Source organism: Thalassophryne amazonica, chromosome 5, assembly GCF_902500255.1.
Source record: "Thalassophryne amazonica chromosome 5, fThaAma1.1, whole genome shotgun sequence".
NCBI lineage: Eukaryota > Metazoa > Chordata > Actinopteri > Batrachoidiformes > Batrachoididae > Thalassophryne > Thalassophryne amazonica.
In genome coordinates, this window is record NC_047107.1 from 59,705,121 (window position 1) to 59,726,286 (window position 21,166).

Genomic DNA, 21,166 nt, shown 5'->3' on the forward strand with positions numbered 1-21,166 from the left:
AGCATATCTCACCCATATTGGCCTCTCTTCATTGGCTTCCTGTTAATTCTAGAATAGAATTTAAAATTCTTCTTCTTACTTATAAGGTTTTGAATAATCAGGTCCCATCTTATCTTAGGGACCTCATAGTACCATATCACCCCAATAGAGCGCTTCGCTCTCAGATTGCAGGCTTACTTGTAGTTCCTAGGGTTTGTAAGAGTAGAATGGGAGGCAGAGCCTTCAGCTTTCAGGCTCCTCTCCTGTGGAACCAGCTCCCAATTCGGATCAGGGAGATGGACACCCTCTCTACTTTTAAGATTAGGCTTAAAACTTTCCTTTTTGCTAAAGCTTATAGTTAGGGCTGGATCAGGTGACCCTGAACCATCCCTTAGTTATGCTGCTATAGACTTAGACTGCTGGGGGGTTCCCATGATGCACTGTTTCTTTCTCTTTTTGCTCTGTATGCACCACTCTGCATTTAATCATTAGTGATTGATCTCTGCTCCCCTCCACAGCATGTCTTTTTCCTGGTTCTCTCGCTCAGCCCCAACCAGTCCCAGCAGAAGACTGCCCCTCCCTGAGCCTGGTTCTGCTGGAGGTTTCTTCCTGTTAAAAGGGAGTTTTTCCTTCCCACTGTCGCCAAGTGCTTGCTCACAGGGGGTCGTTTTGACCGTTGGGGTTTTTACGTAATTATTGTATGGCCTTGCCTTACAATATAAAGCGCCTTGGGGCAACTGTTTGTTGTGATTTGGCGCTATATAAATAAAATTGATTGATTGATTGATTGAATAACTGCTGGTAATCTCACTCACATAAAATCTTTGGAAGATTGCCTTGCATCAGTAAGAAGTTGGATGTCTAATAACTTCCTACTTTTAAATTCTGATAAGACTGAAGTTATGGTTCTTGGTCCAGCGAGGTATCGGCATAAATTTGATCAGCTAGCACTTAGCTTAGGTCCGTGTGTTATACATGATATGGATAAAGTGAGGAACCTTGGAGTAATTTTTGATCCTACGTTGTCCTTTGATCTCCACATTAGAGACATTACGAGGACTGCTTTCTTCCATTTGCGAAATATAGCGAAGATTCGTCCCATCCTGTCTATGGCTGATGATGAGACTTTAATTCATGCATTTGTCTCTTCTAGATTGGACTATTGTAATGCTCTATTTTCTGGTTTACCGCAGTCCAGGATTAGGGGTCTTCAACTGGTTCAAAACACTGCTGCCAGACTCTTGACACAAAGCAGAAAGTTTGACCACATTAAACCCGTTTTGGCGTCCCTGCACTAGCTTCCTGTTCCTGCAAGATCGGATTTTAAAGTACTGTTAGTTGTTGTGAAAGTGTAGTGACACGGACCCACAGCAGGGGGCGCAAATGAACGGCCAATAGATGAGCCAAAAAGTAACAATTTAATGTTGTGAAATGTGCACAACGAACATACAGACAATCTCAGAATATAATTACAGTCAATCCACAAAGGTGACGTGTGGGCAGGCTCGAGGATAGAAGACGTCTGTCCTGAGAAGAGCCGGAACCACACGATTTCTGCCGCCACAGAACCTGGTGAATACTGGAGCCGCCAAGTCCCGAATTCCCAGGTGATCACCATCCCCGACTGTCGGATCTGGTACTGCTGGCGAGAACAAAGACAGTCAAGTGTGGGTGTGTGTACACCCAGTAACAACAACGGTGGGAATGCCACCTCCACCTCTCACTCAATATTCTGTAGACTACCGCAGTGATTCCTCAGGGGAAAAGAGTGCCGTCCTGCACTCACTCAGCTTCCACAGAAAGAGGAACCGGTACTCCTGCAAACACTCACAATATACAGATATATTGCAAAACAAACGGCTGAGGATATTACCTCCAATGAAGTACGATATCTCGGCGATGAGGTGGAGATGACGTCTGAGTTTTATGGAGTGCGATGATGTAGAATGTGTGACAGCTGTCAGGAATTAATGAGTGACAGCTGTCACTCCCGGCTGTGTCCGTGGCGGCAGCGCCCTCTCGTGCCTGAAGCCCGCACTTCAGGCAGGGCGCCCTTTGGTGGTGGGCCAGCAGTACCTCCTCTTCTGGCGGCCCACACAACAGTTATTAGTTTCTAAAATTGTTCATGGACTTGCATCTCCCTATCTGGCTGACCTGGTAAGCCCTTATGTACCAGCTCGGGCCCTGCGTTCTCAGGGTGCAGGACTTCTGTGTGTTCCCAGGGTGAATAAAAAGTCTGCCGTTCACAGAGCTTTCTCCTACCGTGCCCCAGCTCTGTGGAACGATCTCCCAGCACACATTCGGCAGTCGGATACTGTGGAGATTTTTAAGTCACGTTTAAAGACTCATTTGTTTTCTCTATTTTATCATTAGTATTATGAAGTGTTTTTATTCTTTTATGGTTGTCTTTGTTTTATGGTCTTTTATTGTTTTAAATTTTTTAATTGTTTTTTGTGTGAAGTGCCTTGACGATTTTATCGTGAATTGGCCCTATATAAATTAATAAATTGGAAAATTTGAAATTAAAGTCACTAACTGGGACTCTTGTCTTGCAGTCGAGAAATGAGAATCATCCTCCGTTCCATTGTCACAGCTTTAAACGCTGTGCGGCTCTCTGCTGAGACAGAATCCGCTCAGAATTAATAACTTCAAAACGAATCGCCACTTTAAATAAAATAACACCTTTTACAAACATTGCAATACAGACAAACTACAGTCGACTAAAACGTTTTTTCCTCCCAAAATGAGATGTCTTGCATTCTTTATAAACCTGACCTGCAGCACAGCTGCAGCTAGAGCTCAACTCATAGATATGGAAATACATTGATGCCAATAATAATGTCTGAAAGGAAATGCTTTTGACAAAAACTAACAGATTTTATTTCTGTTTATGTGCAGAGATCAAGAATCCACCATGGAGAGTTTATTATGTCCAGAGTTTAAGGATCCAGTAACCAATTTCATATTTATTTACTTTAAGACTCAATAAAATGTTGTTCAATTTCAACTTAATCAGCTTATAAAGCGCCAAATTACAACAAAAGCCGTCTCAAGGTGCCTCACACAGAACAGTTCAACATAAAAAAAATTCAAATACCTAATTAAAATCAGAAGGAAAAGAATAAAACATAACAAAATAAAAACTACTCATAAGAAAGAGAATAAAAATAGGTTTTAAGTCTTGACTTAAAAATGTGCACGGACTCCGACTGCCTCACTGAGGGCCATGTACTGGCTAACCCACACTGAGATTGCCCACTCAACAAACTTCCCCAGCCTTCTGGACATGATGAAGGGACTTGGGCTGTCATACCTGGCTTTTCCCCTTTGGGTACTGCTAGAATGGTCAATTTTTACCTTGAATTTTCAAAAGCTTCTCCCCTTCCACACCCCCCACCCCCAGTTGCTTCGCTCCCTTGACATTACCACTACGCTAAAATATTATCCTAGCTAGAACCCTGTATTAATATTTTATACTGCAGTTTGATTGCTTTATTTTCTGGACTATAAATCACGGGTGTTGGGTTTTGTTTTTTCTCCTTGCTGGTTTTGCAGGTGATGCAGCATGTACTCCATTGCGACCTAGGTAAAAACGGGAAAACGGTGTAATAGTACACACAAATCATGTTTTGGTACATTTTCAGTACAGTGGAAACAAGAAACAACATTAAAGACATTTAGCGTATGTTCTTTAGGCTAGTGTGCGAGCGAGCAGTCTTGCCACGTTGTTGCAAAATGTTTGTTCTTTTCTTGTGAAACATACAGTATCAGCCAAAGTGTGGACACATGTTCCCATTCATTGAAAATTAAATGCGACTTATACTCCCTTGTGACTTATAGTCTGTAAAATATAGTAATTAATTTTCTGTGTGATTCATGATTATTGACTGTTTAGCACAGGTTCTGGAGGAAAACAATACAACTTTTTAAAAGTAATTACAAAAGGACCACTTAGAAGCAGAAGTGCACTGTATGCCATTTGTGTTGTTTAGACATGATATGGCTTTGCGTGCCTGTTTGTATTGTACCATTTTTAATCACAAATATAAAGTGTTTGGTACATGATATAATACATCTTTTTCCATTCATCCAGTTTTTAATCCATTAGTTGTTTGTGAGCCAAAATTATCATTCTGTTCATTTTATAATTCTGCTGTGTTGTCCATTTTCTTTAGGCTGTGTCTATTGCAGATAAGGAAGTATTTGCCTTCCGCATGGTGAACTATGTAGATGCAACACAAGGCGATGCCTACATGGATATGTGTAAAGTTGACACTGCTGTCACACTGACTGTAGGATGCATTCAAGTCATCTTTCTTAATAAGTTTCTGTCTTCTGTACTGGTAAGAATTGCATGTCCTTGTCATAAAATGACTAATCACTATAAAGTAAATAATTTTTAGTAACTTCTATCATTCACTTTTTTTCTCAACACATATCTTTGCTACTGGAAAGATTAAAAAACTAATTTAAGGTCCTACTTTTATATATTAAAACATGAAAAACTATTTACAGTGATTTTCTAGAAGTTTACAGTACGCATTTGTGTCATGTCATTTCATTTCTGAAGAGAAAACAGTAGGGCACAGCAGCCATTAAATCTCCAAACAATTTTGGTTGAATTCTCACTTGTATATAATTTTTCCTTTTGATTATTTAGTCTTTCTTTCAGATTTAATTCCCCCCAAACAAAAACAAACAAACAAAAAGACCTTTCCACCAATGTTTGTAGAGTTGAAGAGAATAGCTGAGAAGGTTTATGGAAGACCATTTGCAACTTTCTTTATCATATCCCTAAGCAAGTGTTTTGGCCTGTGATGATGATGCATAAAGCAACATACGAGTAAATATGAGAATTCACAGCACCATCCATGATGTCTAGATATAAAACATTAAAATCTGAACTTTACTTAAGCCAGTGCTTCCCCATCCTCATCATCGGGGCCCAAAGTAATGCACATTTTCGATTTGTCGCTGAACTAATCAGAGCAGGTCAGTCAGGTGTGTTCAGCAGTGATGCCGGTAACGTGTTACTTAGTAATGCGTTACTCTAATCCGACCACTTTTTTTAGTAACGAGTAATCTAACGCGTTAATCTTTCCAAATCAGTAATCAGATTACTGATGTCACTGTGCGTTACTATTATTTTTCATTGTGGGTCGATAGCAGCATTAAACTTGGTCTGTGGGCAGGAGGTCGGGGTTCGACTCAACTGCCCACTTTAAGCGAGCTGTGAGCTTTTCATCCACGGTTTTTTGCAGCTGCTCGACTCGTCCTCACCTCTTAAAGCGCGGTGATCAGCACACCTGCACTGAGCTTTACAAAGACATTTTTATACTTTTTCCCCTCCTTTATTTAGAATTCTGAGCTGAGCCGCTCCGTATCGTCTCGTTAAAAACAGCTGATCCTCTGCGACGCGTCAACAACTAACACTATTTTCCACTCAAATGCACCTAAACTCTCTTTCTGAGGACCACATGATGTGAAAACGCAATAAAACTTTCTTACCTGTAAATCTGGTCCTGTTTTCTACATAAATAAATGTTATCCATTCTTTGTGCTCAAACGCCAAAGCAGGGGCGAATCCAGATGGAATGGGGGCGTGGGGCAGGGATGTGCCCCCCTCCCCCACAACACCCCTAGATTAAAGGTCCAGTTTTGAAGCTGTTTTTTACTACAACTACTAATATTGCTTAAAATAATAATAATTTCGACAAGTAAAATGTTTAGAGAGTTAGAATTTAATAGTTACATTTCTAAACAATGTAGGTTTGAAATAGCAAGTTTTACTGTTACAGTGCTGTCAACAGTTAAATATGAGGTCAAGAAAGAGGTCTTTATTTTACTTTTTATAAAACAAGTATTTATTTTCATTGAAGTCAAGAAAGGGTGACTATAAAGTGAGTTGTTGTCGGCAGCTGGGGAAAGTAACTAAAAAAGTAACTAGTAATCTAACTTAGTTACTTTTACAATTGAGTAATCAGTAAAGTAACTAAGTTACTTTTTCAAGGAGTAATCAGTAATCAGTAATTGGATTACTTTTTCAAAGTAACTGGTGCAACACTGGTGTTCAGCCAATCAGCAGCTGACTAAGCAATCTTCTCTTAATACTCAAGTTTGTCTGAAAATTTTGAGAAATACTGCTTGAGATAATTATGGTAAATTGTTTCTTATGCTATATAACATACAGTTAGTCACTTAAGTCAGGTTCTTAACCTGTCCACAAGGAAAAACCTGAAACTAGTCATTTGGGACATCAGATTTTGGAACCTACATTTTTTTAAATGGAGGATCATATAATTATAGGTTATTGTTGCTGTTTTCCTGTATCAGGCGCTGTATCATGTTGCGATGTAGTCGTTATCAGCCTGGGTCTCTCTCTCTCTCTCTCTCTCTATCTATCTATATATCTATCTATCTATCTATCTATCTATCTATCTATCTATCTATCTATCTATCTATCTATATATATATATATATATATATATATATATATATATATATATATATATATACACACACACACACACACTGCTTATCAAAAGAGAAGACAAGGGTGCATGAATACTGTTGCCAAAGAAGCAAAAGTTTGAAGAGAAGCAAAATCTTGACCAGTGACAGCATAATATTGACTTCAACCTCACCACAAGATGACACTAAATCCTACACACTGTAGTTTTCAATTAAATTTCTAAAAATCCTAAAAATTCTGTTTAATGTTGTTAAGACATATATTTGTGTGTGGGGGGTGGTCTGTTTGATGAGACATTCTTTAATGATATTAAACTTGATTTATTCATGAAGCACTTTCCAGATTTAGGGGGAAAAAAAATCTACAATAATACATTTGTGTATTTTGTCTTATACCCCCATTTCTTATGCAATTCATTCCTCCTAATTCATCTCTTCAGGCATTCATCAACAATTTCCAGACAGCAAAAGACGCTCTGGCTGAGGTGACAGTCCAAGCTGCAGAAATGGCGGCCTCAGGCGTGAAGGAGCTAGCAGTTCGGAGCACACGAATTGCGTTGGACGTCCATTTCAATGCACCAATCATCTTTGTCCCACAGTCTTCCTCGTCCACTAATGTCATAGTAGCTGACCTTGGTCTGCTGTCTGTTAAAAACCGATTTGCAAAGCAGCCCTTTGAATCTGATGCTAAAATCCCACCGGTTGTGGATATAATGACTGTGAGACTGAGTGACCTCAAGATGTACAGGTCAGAGGCCATTTGCAACATGTAGACATTGGGAATTTTTCAAATATCAAATTCAATGTGTACTTGCTGGTAAATGGTTTTCTGAAAAGTAGTTGGAAAAGAACAACAAAAATCCTTTTTGTTATGCCTCTGCAGAACTACATATGAAGGACATCACTTTCAGGGCGAGATCCAACTTTTGATGCCAGTCAACTTGGACTTGGAAATCCAGAGAAATCTTTCATCTAATTGGTACCACATGATCCCTGACATAGAGATCACTGCTCATCTCAAGCCTATGAATGTAAGTGAGTCATACATAGCATGCCTGCTTTTACAGCAGCTAACTGTTTGTGCATTGACACTTGTTTGGTTTTGCTACAGTTGTTAATCTGTGGCTTATTAGATGTTTATTTAGCCATATGGATAGTCTCTGACAGTCAGCTCTTGGCTTTTGAACTCAAATTACTGGAAGATTTATGTCCTGTTTGCTCTGGCCTCTGTGTGTGTACCTGCATGTGTATGTATGGCTTCAGTCATGGAGAAACCGGGGAGAGCTGACATTTTCCGTATGTATACTTATGTATTTTGGGTCAAGGATGAATGCACCAAAAATGGAAAGTTGATAAGACTAATATTTTTGTAGAAATACGCAATATTAGCTGATAACAGTGAACAATGGATGCTGTGCTGCAGTGCACCATGGGAGTTCAGGGTTTTGGGGTTTTAAATGTTATTGTGGTTAATGTAAGTTTAACAGTGTTGTTAGTGTTACTGATCTATTGTATTTGTGTATTTCAGTTGGTTTAGTCCATTTAGTTAAGTGTCTTGTTTCCATTACCATGAGTGAGAATTGTAGTGCATTTTATTCAAGGAAAGTGGGTACCATATTTCCTTCCTGTGTTTCGCTTTCAAGTTATTAATTCAGACTGAATTCTATCGTTCTATCTTGACTTGTCAGAGAGCCGCGCAACGTTTGGAGCTGTGTGAACAGAACGGAGGATGATTCTTGTTTCTTTCCAGCAACAAGACATGAGTCCCAGTTAGTAACTTTAATCCGCACAAAAGTGAATCACAACTCATATTCAGGGATGAAAGTGGTGAAAAACAAAAAACCTAAACCCAAAATTACCCCCCAACACCACCTGCATGAAAATGTTTGAATTCTAGAAGCTCTGAAATGCAATCTGGGACTATTCCAGACAATAATCTGGAGTGAGTTCAGCATCCATTTAGGTGAGAAACAAAAAATACAACTTTCCTTATTCAAATTCATTCCAGTAGTATTCTGCTCTTACTAGGATGCAGCAGTTTTCTAGTTTGGCAGATAGTTCTGGAGGAAATCACTGAAGAAATTAACAGACTGAAAATATGGTTTGACCGAAACAAACTGTCATTAAACTTAAATAAGACAGGGATGAAATGGAGGTGTGAGAGTCACTAGGTGTTCACAGGAAACGAGAGTTACGAATGTAACTACGGTTCTATGAATTCCGGATGGCCGCCAGAGGGCGGTGCTTTAGCACCTGGATAAGTACATGTGCGCAGCACAGAGGTCGAGAATATATACCAACAAAGTCACACCATTGAATGTGACCTGGGTGACGTCACTGGTTGTCTTTATATACCAGACGCACCCAGCGCTCGCTTCTTTTCGGAATGAACTCGCAAGACTGAGTGACAAGCAACTCTGGCGGTCATCCGGAATTCATAGAACCGTAGTTACATTCGTAACTCTAGTTCTATTTCATTCCTCCTGACCGCCAGAGGGCAGTGCTTTAGCACCTGGATGACTTAATACCAACAAGGTCACGAAGAGTCACACTCACCTCGCATCAGCAGTGGGGAGTGGAGGCAGACAACACTGCCGAAGTCACCGCAGGAGGAGCGGCCACATTCAGTCTGTAATAGTGGGCGAAGGTACAGGACGAAGCCCACGTAGCAGCAGCACAAATATCACTCAAAGGGACACCTCTCAGTGCAGCCCAGGAGGTGGACACCCCTCTGGTGGAATGGCACGTAACCTTAGGAGGCTGAAGACCTCTGGACCTGTATACTTGTAAAATGGCATCCACGACCCAATGCGAGAGTCGCTGCTTTGAGACAGCACAGCCTCTTTTGTGATCACCGTAACACACAAACAGGGCATCCGTTTTCCGTATCCCGGCAGTCACACTAATGTACTGCTTCAACATTCGGACAGGACACAGGGAACCTGAAACAGATAATCCTGGATCAGAATGCGGGACATACACAGCCAAGGAAACAGGCTGGTTACCATGAAAAGTTGACATTCTCTTGGGTAAAAAGGACGGATTAGGCCACAGCGTAACCCCAGATCCGTCAGAATTCCATTGCAAACAGTCCCCAGCGACTGAGAGGGCATGGAGCTCTCCCACCCGCTTAGCCGAAGACAGTGCAAGTAGAAAGGCAGTCTTCACTGACACCCATTTAAGATCAGCACTTTCAACTGGTTCGAAAGGGGATAAGCTTAAACCCTCCAGGACTAGAGGAAGGTCCCATGAAGGTACGCGTGCAAGCCTTGGAGGCCGCAAACGTAGAGCACCTTTCAAAAAACGACACACTAAGAGGTGTGAACCCACTGACCGGCCATCAACGTAGACGTGCCGGGCAGAGATTGCAGCAACATAAACCTTCAAGGTAGCAACAGAAAGTCCTTTCTCCAGCAGTTCTTGTAAATATGTGAGGAGAATAGGCACAGGGCAATGCTCCGGGTCTAACTTTTGTTTCTCACACCACCGCACAAACAGCTTCCATCTGTTGTCATACAAAGCCCTGGTAGAAGCAGCACGTGAATTAAGGATAGTCTGAACAACAGCCTTGTCACAAGAACTTAACAAGGAGTCCGGCCCCTCAATGGCCACACATACAGTTGAAGGCGTTCTGGGTGAGGGTGCCAAATCCTCCCCTGTAGCTGTGACAACAAATCCTTCCTCTCCGGGAGAGCCCAAGGTTCTCCCTCGAGGAGTTTGTGAATCATGGGAAACCAAATCCTCCCAGGCCAGAATGGAGCAACCAGCAGCACCCTGTGGCTGCTCTGATCTATCCTGTGCAGTGTCAACATCAGCAGCGGGAGAGGAGGGAAGGCATAAAGGAGGCAATCCAGCCACAGGTGAGCCAATGCATCCTGCCCCAGCGGGCTGTCTGGTTCCAAGAGGGAGTACCATCATGGGCAATGTGTTGAGGTGCTTGAAGCGAAAAGGTCCACTTCCGCTGCACCATATTTCTGCCAGATCATTTGGACCACAATCGGGTTCAGTCTCCACTCTCCCGGTGGTGGTTTCTGTCTGGAGAGTAAATCCGCTGCGCTGTTCTGTACACCGGGCAGATGAACTGCTCTGACACTCTGAAGGCGAGGCAACGCCCATAAGAGAAGCTTCCGAGTTTCTGCCAATGAGTGATTGGACCTGGTGCCCCCCTGATGGTTTATGTGATAGACTGTTGACGTGTTGTCCGACCGGACAAGAACATGTCTTCCTCTCAGGGCTGGGAGGAAATGCTTGAGAGCCAGTCGCACAGCGTGAAGCTCCAGCACATTTATGTGTTGGAGTCTCTCCTGGGGACTCCAGACACCCCTCACTATCCTGTGATTCCACACGGCCCCCCAACCTTTGAGTGATGCATCTGTAACAACCACCTCTCGGCGAGAAGGAACAGAGCCTAGAGGGACACCCTTGCAGATGAAGTCCACGTTCCCCCAGGGTTTGAGGTAGTTGGAGGGTCGTACAAGCCTGTGCTGATGCAACTTCGAGTTGAGGCCTAGGTTGTTGATCCAAATCTGTAGGGGACGTAAGAACAGAAGACCCAAAGGTACCACTAGCGACATTGCAGTCAATTTGCCCATCACCGGGAGCAGCAAACCAAAAGGCAGTGTCACAGCCCGTTGAATGTGTGAGACAAGACGAATTACATTGTCCACTCTCTGCGGGGATGGCGATGCAGTCATAGTCAGGGAGTTGATGGCAATGCCGATGAAGGTCGTTTGTTGACTGGGAAAAAGAGAACTCTTTGCAAAGTTCACTGTGAGTCCTAAATGAGAGACACGGTTCAGTAGAAGAGCTGTGTCGTTGTGCGCCTGCTCCTGAGTCGGAGCGCAGACAAGCCAATCGTCTAAGTAGGGTAGGATTCTTAATCCAAGAGCTTGCAGTGGGGCTAGTGCTGCAGCCATACATCTGGTAAATGTACGAGGGGCAAGAGAGAGGCCGAAAGGAAGCACCCTGAACTGGTATGCCTGACCTTTGAAAGCAAAGCAGAGAAACTGCCTGTGATGAGGCCCCACTGGCACATGGAAATAGGCGTCTTAAGTCGACACTTGTGAACCAGTCTCCTGGTGTGATAGTTTGAAGGACGTCTACTGTGCGGAGCATGTGAAACTGCAGCACTTTGATATAACGATTCAGACATCGGAGATCGAGGATAGGACAAAAGCCGCCATCCTTCTTTGGAACAAGGAAGTAAATTGAATAGAACCCCCTGAGCTGGTCTGATCTGTGAACTGGCAGCAGACTGCACCGAGTTGGAAACAACAGTCATCCTCACCCCATTGAACTTTGGAGGACGACATCCAAACTGAATTCTGTAACCTTCGAACAAGGTTGAAATGACCCATGGGTCTTGAACTTGAGCCTCCCAGTGGCTGAGTTGATTTCGTGAAAAACGGCTGGGGGCCAAACATTGGCAGTCAGAACCGACCACCTCTGCCTCGCAAACAGGTACTACAGCCATGCAACAAAGGCTCTGTCAACATTGTGGACTGCGTGCAGATGGCTAACGCAAGCCCTGATGGTTACAAATGGAAAGACAAAGCGTGAATCACACGCAGTGTAAATAGTAACACGAGGCACGGAGCGTGAAGCACTCACTGCCACAGACTCGACACGAGGCACGGAGCGTGAAGCACTCCAGCCGCAGACTCGGCACGAAGCACGGAGCTTGAAACACTCACAGTGTAAAAGCTAATACAAGGCCCGCAGCGTGAAACACTCACAGCCACATAATAACACAGCCGAAAAAACTCACAGCCCAAGTGCTAAGTCACTTAGAGCAACGACGACAACACTAGCTGCTAGCGGAGCTGTTAAACTTAGCAAATGGCGGCAGTGCAGACAAAGTACTTCAAGGAGTGGAAAACACTCACGGCAAGCCCAACACAGTACACTATACTGGTTCTGATACACACACTACCACGTAGTTAACGTGGTTAGCGACACAACTAAACAAATAGCCAGCTTTCATCGAAACAACACAGCTAATGTGCACAGAGGAAAATATCCAGCAGGGCAGCAGCAAGGCACTCACCCGGCGTTTAGGAAGGTGTACTCACTACAGGCGTCAAAGAATACAAAAAACGGTGAAGCTGTTTCTCGCAGCCTCTGGAGGACGTGTGCAGTGCACGTAGCTCCAACCGAAGGTGGGTTGCGAGGCTACAAGCGAGAGCGGCAATCGCAGCTAAATGCGTTCTCAACCTCTAAGAATGCGAGAATTTAGAAAAGAAGCGAGCGCTGGGTGCGTCTGGTATATAAAGACAACCAGTGACGTCACCCAGGTCACATTCAGTGGTGTGACTTTGTTGGTATATATTCTCGACCTCTCTGCTGCGCACATGTAGTTATCCAGGTGCTAAAGCACCGCCCTCTGGTGGTCAGGAGGAATGAAATAGAACACTTATTTCTGTATTTATTTATTTATGTTAGTTGCTATTATATATTTTCTGTTGTGTTTCTATTCAGGTTCTTTTTGTCTCTTTCTCTAAAATTGTATATAATAATCATTAGATTTTTAATATATAAGCAAAAATAAATTTAAGGAATATTACAATTTGAAAACAAATGCACCCGAACATGATGACGGCTGCAATTGCTAAATGCTAACTTTTAATATTGAAAATGCCATAGACATGCTAACGCGTTAGCATCGCTTCCATTTTTAAGTTATAAAATACATCTATCAACTGTTTCAGAAGACCATAACAGGTCGGTTTAACATAGAAAACGTAAACAATACTCACAGACGTATGCTCTTTAGGGTTTTAGATGGGGAAAATTAAGCGAAAGAAAGAAATAAACGAAGCAATCGACCGAAGCATTGCTTCATTCTGTGAACCACGCTTCGATTGGTTCAAGGTTCAAAGCAAAGCCGCGCTGCAGAAAAGTTGATCAAGGACCCGCTGCAGGGTCTGTAATCAATGTAGAGAAATGATCATTTTCCTGACAAACACCCGCCAAAACAACGGCCACTCTGAAGGACCGATAACAGAATTGTTAAGCACAAAGCTTATTGATGTCGATGGATCGAATCATTTCTTAATGATACCCGAAAGGAACCGGTTCTCGATACCCATCCCTAGTATACGAGGGCTGTCAATAAAGTAACGGTCCTTTTTATTTTTTTCAAAAACTATATGGATTTCATTCATATGTTTTTACGTCAGACATGCTTGAACCCTCGTGCGCATGCGTGAGTTTTTCCACGCCTGTCGGTGACGTCATTCGCCTGTGAGCACTCCTTGTGGGAGGAGTCGTCCAGCCCCTCGTCAGAATTCCTTTGTCTGAGAAGTTGCTGAGAGACTGGCGCGTTGTTTGATCAAAATTTTTTCTAAACCTGTGAGACACATCGAAGTGGACATGGTTCGAAAAATTAAGCTGGTTTTCAGTGAAAATTTTAACGGCTGATGAGAGATTTTGAGGTGAGACTGTCGCTTTAAGGACTTTTCATGGTGCGAGACGTCGCGCAGCGCTCTCAGGCGGCGTCATCAGCCTGTTCAAGCTGAAAACCTCCACATTTCAGGCTCTATTGATCCAGGACGTCGTGAGAGAACAGAGAAGTTTCAGAAGAAGTCGGTTTCAGCATTTTATCCGGATATTCCACTGTTAAAGGAGATTTTTTAATGAAAGACGTGCGGACGGGTCCGCGCGTCGGGATGCAGCCGCCGCGACGCTCCGCCACAGGAAAAACACCTCTGTTGAAAGCCTTAAGGACAAGTTGGAACATGTCCTGCCTGTTAAACAATTTCTCATATACTCACTCCACTGAAAGCCATCAAAAGTCGCCTGGATTTTACAAATGGTTATCAACACGGAGGTGTTTTTCCTGTGGCGGAGCGTCGCAGCGGCTGCATCCCGACGCGCGGATCCGTCCGCACGTCTTTCATTAAAAAAAATCTCCTTTAACAGTGGAATATCCGGATAAAATGCTGAAACCGACTTCTTCTGAAACTTCTCTGTTCTCTCACGACGTCCTGGATCAATAGAGCCTGAAATGTGGAGGTTTTCAGCTTGAACAGCCTGATGACGCCGCCTGAGAACGCTGCGCGACGTCTCGCACCGTGAAAAGTCCTTAAAGCGACAGAATCACCTCAAAATCTCTCATCAGCCGTTAAAATTTTCACTGAAAACCAGCTTAATTTTTCGAACCGTGTCCACTTCGATGTGTCTCACAGGTTTAGAAAAAATTCTGATCAACAACGCGCCAGTCTCTCAGCAACTTCTCAGACAAAGGAATTCTGACGAGGGGCTGGACGACTCCTCCCACAAGGAGTGCTCACAGGCGAATGACGTCACCGACAGGCGTGGAAAAACTCACGCATGCGCACGAGGGTTCAAGCATGTCTGATGTAAAAACATATGAATGAAATCCATATAGTTTTTGAAAAAATAAAAAGGACTGTTACTTTATTGACAGCCCTCGTACACACACACACACACACACACACACACACACACACACACATCTTCAACCACTTAGTCCAATTAAGTGTCGTGGGGGGCTGGAGCCTATCGCAGCAGTCATAGTGCACAAGGAGGGGTACACCCAGGATAGGACACCAGCCAGTTGCAGGACCACATATAGACAAATGCATGCACACCTATGGACAATTTAAAGTTTCCAATCCACCTAACCTGCATGTCTTTGGATGTGGGAGGAAGCCACGCAAACATGGGGAGAACATGCAAACTCCACACAGTGCTGCCCATGTTTTTTGTGTGTGTGTATATGTGTATCTATATACACACAAGCACGCACAATGATTAAAAGTTTTAATTGCATGATTTCCATGCGATTAAATCGCATTGTTTTACACAAAATCCAGTAATGAATTCAAAAGGATTGTATAGCACAATTTTATTTTAAATGTTCTGCCATGAACGAAAGTGCCATAACGCTTGTTCTGCAAAGACTTAATATCAGCATTTTGTTTATACAGTTGCAGTTGAATAAAATATTTAGTGTAAATCTCAACATAAACAATTTACACTATTTCTCTCTTACATGAACTCACCCCGGATAGTGAGAAATATGATGTAAAACATACCGGCAAGGCTTCAGTAGTATTTCCAACCTCTGCAGTTTTTCCATTTCAGCTGTAGTTTCCATGACAATGTTGGTGTTTCAAATTCAAATTTATTCATTTATATAGCGCCAATTCACGACAAAATCGTCTCAAGGCGCGTCACAACATAAAAACAGTTAAAAATTTAAAACACAATAAAAACAACCATAAGAAAAAAAAACAGCAGTAAAAAAGTACAAGATTAAAAACACATCATAACACTAATGATAAAACAGGGAAAATAAATGAGTCTTTAAACGTGATTTAAAGGTCTCCACAGTGTCCGACTGCCGAATGTGTGCCGGCAGATCATTCCACAGAGCTGGGGCACGATAGGAGAAAGCTCTGTGACCGGCAGACTTCTTATTCACCCTGGGAACACACAGAAGTCCTGCACCCTGAGAACGCAGGGCCCGAGCTGGTACATAGGGGCTTATCAAGTCAGCCAGATAGGGAGGTGCAAGTCCATGAACAGTTTTATAAACTAAAATCAATACTTTAAAATCCGATCTTGCAGAAACAGGAAGCCAGTGCAGGGACGCCAAGATTGGCGTAATGTGGTCAAACTTTCTGCTCTGTGTCAAAAGTCTGGCAGCAGCATTCTGAACCAATTGAAGACCCCTAATCCTGGACTGCGGTAAGCCAGAGAATAGAGCATTACAATAGTCCAATCTAGAAGAGACAAACACATGAATCAAAGTCTCAGCATCAGCCATAGACAGAATAGGACGGATCCTCGTGTTTGTGGTGAGGACATCCCCCAGTGGCTGTTCATTTCTGCGAATGCTTTTTATCATGTCCAGAGTTGAATTCAATGTTGTTGGAACATCTTGCATAAGGGACTCCTTCTGTCCATGTTGAACTTGTTGTTGCTCTAATTCTGCAGCACTTGCTGGTCTGTGTTTAAAGTGCCCCACAACTTTCCCGCACTTTGCAAGGACATTGTCAAATGCACTGTTATGCAGAGATACTGTGACAAAATGCTGGAGACTGTGCACAAAGCAGGGAATATGATCTAAAGGCAGATGACTTGCAGCAGCTATCATATTTTGTGCACTATCTGTGCCAAGTGTGGTGACTTTATTTGACACATTCCACTGTTGTGCAACTTCAATGAAGTGTCCAGCGCACGTTTCACCATAATGCCTCTCCTGTCTTCAGTACTGTCAGAGCATGTGAATAAAGCACCCAATGTTCATCAATATAATGTGCTGTGACTCTGGTTACCTAGTGATCTCCAGTAGTCCCCAGTGAGAGCAACAGCGGGTGCAGATTGTAAAGTTGTTGCTTTAGCAGGTCTCTCCTTTTCATACAGTCCATGTATTCTTCTTGTGATGGTGCATCGTGAGGGAATCTCATACATGCCGTCATTTGTTGTGATTCTCAGAATGTCTGAGAATGTGGAGGACCGACATCCTCCACAGCACTAATCGGCCTGTAGTCTGAAGCAGTCCATTTTGCTGTAGCGTTTGTGAGCTTCTCTTGCCTTTATCAATAGTTCTCCCACACGTTGCATCTAACAGAGTCTGTCAAAGCCTCGCACCGCTGTTTGTCGTTGAATGATTTGCTAGCATCAGCTTTGTGTGCTGCATTTAGGTGATATTTTAGACTCAAAGTACTCCAGTGATTTAAAAAAAAAAATTCAGCTTTGGTTTTGTTGACTTTGCCATCTGGAAGCACTTTAAAATGAAAATGTAGTCATGTAAAAGCTCCACACCCTTCGAAAAGTATCGGACCTTTTTATTTTTTGCAAAAACCTGATGGATTTGAATTACGTGTGCTTGCATCAGCCAACCTTGAACCTTTGTGCACATGCATGAATTTTTTCACGCCTGTCGATTGCGTCATTTGCTGGTAAGCAGCCTTTGAGTGAGGACATGTGTAGTGCGCTTGGTGGATTTTCATTGCAAGGAAAAAGACAGAACAACTGGAGCAGCGCTGGATCAAATTTTGCCAGAAACTGGGCGACAGCCAGGTGGAAACCATTTGGATGATATAGATGGCTTTTGGTGACGATGCTATGGGTTTCACACAGATTAAGGAGCGGTACAACCGGTTTAAAGACGTCCACACAACGGTGGAGAGTGAGCCACGCTCCGGTCGGCCATCAACACGCTGAAATGACCTAATCATTTCCAAAGTGAACGCTGTGGTGATGCGGGAACGGCGTGTGACTATCAGAGAAATTGCGGAAGAAGTGGACATCAGCACTTTTTCGGCACATTCCATTGTGACAGAAGATTTGGCCATGAAAATAGTGACGGTGAAATTCGGCACGAAGCTGCTGACGGCGGAGCAAAAGCACCTTCCTGTTGAAGTCTCACAGGACATGCTGTGACATGCCAAGCTCTTCCACAATTTCTCAGATAGCAAAATCGGATGCCCCCCAAATTCCTCACAATCCTTCAACAACTCCACACAGGCCAGCAGGGACAGGTGAAGCACAGTGGAGAGTTCTCTGACCTGTTTCCCATTGAGAATGGTGGAAAGCAGGGTTGTGTCCTTGCACAAACACTGTTTGCCATCTTCTTTGCCGCAATACTTGAGAAGCAAAGGAAGATCTACAGGACAGCATCTACATCTGGTTCTGCACTGACTGTAGTGTATTCAACTGATGACTGTGCCCTCTTAGTGCACACAGAGGAAGCCTCCCAGAGAATCATCACATTCTTCGTAAACACAGCTACAGCCTTCGGGCTATTAGCCTCAAGAAAACAGGTTATGTGACAGAAAGCCCCCTGTGACACCTACCACCCACCCAGTATCAACATCAATAGACATCAGCTGGAAGCAATGGACACCTTCACCTATCTTTGAAGTGTCATCTCCAATGATGCCACTGCAACAAAGAATGTTGAAAACCACATCGCCGAAGCAAGCAGCTCCTTCGGAACTCTGCAAAAGCGTGTCTGGAAAAAACACTTCTCCACATTGAAACAAAGACCAAAGTGAACAGAGCTGTTGTGATTGCCATATGGCTCAGGAACCAAGTGAAACTGCTAAGAGGGATTTCACCAGAGATGTCTTCATTCAATCATGGGCATATGCTGGCAGGACTATGTCACAAACAAGGAAGTGCTTGAGCGTGCCAACTCCAAGAGCATTGAGAGCATGTTGATACTGAGGCAGTTGAGATGGACAGGTCACTTCTCATGCATGGATGACTCCAGGATGATAAAGGCTGTGTTCTGCGGTGAACTGAAGCAAGGCAAGTGAGACTGAAGGGCACCCAAGAAGTGCTTTAACCACCAGCTGAAATGACTGCTGTCACTGGCCAAAACTGACCCCTCTGAGTGGGTGAAGTTGGCTCAAGAGCACAACGGAAAACTTTAATCAAGAATGCCACAGGTTAGTTTGAAGCAGAAAGGAAGCTGGCAGCTGACACCAAACGCCAGAGGAGATGGCAGGCTACCTCACAACCCCCAATGGCAAATCAAGCCTTTGTCTGTCCTCGCTGCTCCATGCTCTGCAGATCCTGGATTGGACTCCACAGTCACCGCAGAGCGTGTTGGTACAATAACAGGACCTCTTCCCATTGAGCTTCGGATTGAAGAAACAACCATCATCACAATCATCATCACATTGTATCGCTTCTCTGCCTTTTGGCTAAGATCAAGTGTAGTATCTGGTCTTATCAGTTTAATATTTGATACGTCCCCTATCTGGGGACCATATATTAAATTGGTTTTTGGAACAGGGAGACTCCGTCCACTCCACGCATCGACCCGGTATTGCAGTATTTCGAGGAACGGTGCACCTCCCTGGGCGGCATTTTGGCTTAGTGGTTAGCACTGGTGCCTCACAGCAAGAAGGTGGGGTCTGTTTGTGCATGTTCTCACCGTGTCTGCATGGGTTTCCTCCGGGCACTCTGGTTTTCTCCCATAATCAAAAACGTGCTGATTTACGGTCTGCTCCTTTCTCTGCCCCTCACCAACGCAGCATCTCTACATCTGGAGTTGGTCCCCGGGCGCCAGACTGTGGCTGCCCACTGCTCCTAGTTGTTGGATTCCATCTAACTAATTAGGATGGGTTAAATGCAGACAACAAACTTTGTTGTATGTACAATGACTATAAAGGCTGTTATGTTCTTTTTCTACTATATATGTTTGGTTCTCAGGTAAATTCAATATCGCTTGTATTCAAAACTGTTAATTTAGCAAGATATTTCTTTTCCAGAATTGTTGATCTCTGACATATCACACCGCTGAGCGTCCTGACCAGTTTTTATTTTATTTATTTATTTGACTCACAGAATAACATTGGCATCCCAAACTGCATAATGAGCTACTAATGTTATCACTAATAGTTCTTTTTTTTTTTGCAGGAAGAATGGCATATTGCAATGGGGCCCTGCACCCTAAAATATGCAAATCTGGCCCTGTGGTTTAAATTATCATTTCTTTTCTCTGTCCGGTCTTGCATTCAATCCAAAAATTAAAATTCAAAGTAAATTAAAATTAAGCAGTCATCTTTGAATTTCATGTCACTGATTTGCTAGTCACAGTTTGTCCATCACGAACACCATGTTCGAGCACAAGGGTGTCCATAAGTGCACGTGGTACCAGGACACCCTGAGCCAGAGGTCGATGATCGACTTTGTAGTCGTATCATCTGACCTTCGGCCACGTGTCTCGGACACTCGAGTGAAGAGAGGGGCAGAGCTGTCGACTGATCACCACCTGGTGGTGAGTTGGATCCGCTGGGAGGGTAGGAAGCCAGTAAGATCTGGCAGGCCCAAACGTATCGTGAGGGTTTGCTGGGAACGACTGGCGGAACCCTCTGTCAGCGAGGTCTTCAACTCCCACCTCCGGGGGAGCTTCTCCCAGATCCCGGGGGAGGTTGGAGACATGGAGTCCGAGTGGACCATGTTCTCCACCTCCATTGTCGATGCGGCTGCTCGTAGCTGTGGACGCAAGGTCTCTGGTGCCTGTCGCGGCGGCAATCCCCGAACCCGGTAGTGGACACCGGAAGTAAGGGATGCCATCAAGCTGAAGGAGTCCTACTTATCTTTGTTGGTAGGTGGGACCCCAGAGGCAGCTGACAGGTACCGGCAGGCCAAGCGTGCCGCAGCCCGTGCGGTCGCAGAGGCAAAAACTCGGGTCTGGGAGGAGTTCGGGGAGGCTAAGGAGGAGGACTATCGGTCGGCCTCGAAGAGATTCTGGCAAACCGTCCGACGCCTCAGGAGGCGGAAGCAGCTCTCCACCAGCACTGTTTACGGTGCGGGTGGGGAGCTGTTGACCCTGACTGGGGATGTTGTCGGGCGGTGGAAGGAGTACTTAGGGGATCTCCTCAATCCCATCCTCACGTCTTCCAAAGAGGAAGCAGAGACTGGGGACTCAGAGGCGGACTCATTCATTACCCAGGACAAAGTCACCAAGGCGGTTAGAAAGCTCCTCGGTGGCAAGGCTCCTGGGGTGGATGAAATCCATCCTGAGTACCTTAAGTCTCTGGATGTTGTGGGACTATCTTGGCTGACACGCCGCTGCAACATCGCGTGGCGATCTGGGACAGTGCCTCTGGATTGGCAGACCAGGGTGGTGGTCCCTCTGTTTAAAAAGGGGGACCGGAGGGTGTGTTCCAACTATAGAGGAATCACACTCCTCAGCCTCCCCGGTAAGGTCTATTCCAGAGTACTGGAG

The 21,166-nt window shown here is 44.1% G+C and overlaps 1 protein-coding gene and 1 pseudogene across 1 annotated transcript in view; both read left to right on the forward strand.

Annotated features, from left to right (window-relative positions):
- Positions 1-21,166, forward strand: part of vps13a (vacuolar protein sorting 13 homolog A) — a 178,007-nt gene that overhangs the window by 56,195 nt on the left and 100,646 nt on the right. The window contains 3 exon segments of the mRNA XM_034170409.1: positions 4,155-4,322; positions 6,891-7,198; positions 7,334-7,481. Coding sequence (XP_034026300.1) covers positions 4,155-4,322; positions 6,891-7,198; positions 7,334-7,481 — 624 coding nt within the window.
- LOC117511392 lies at positions 19,114-19,289 on the forward strand (annotated as a pseudogene).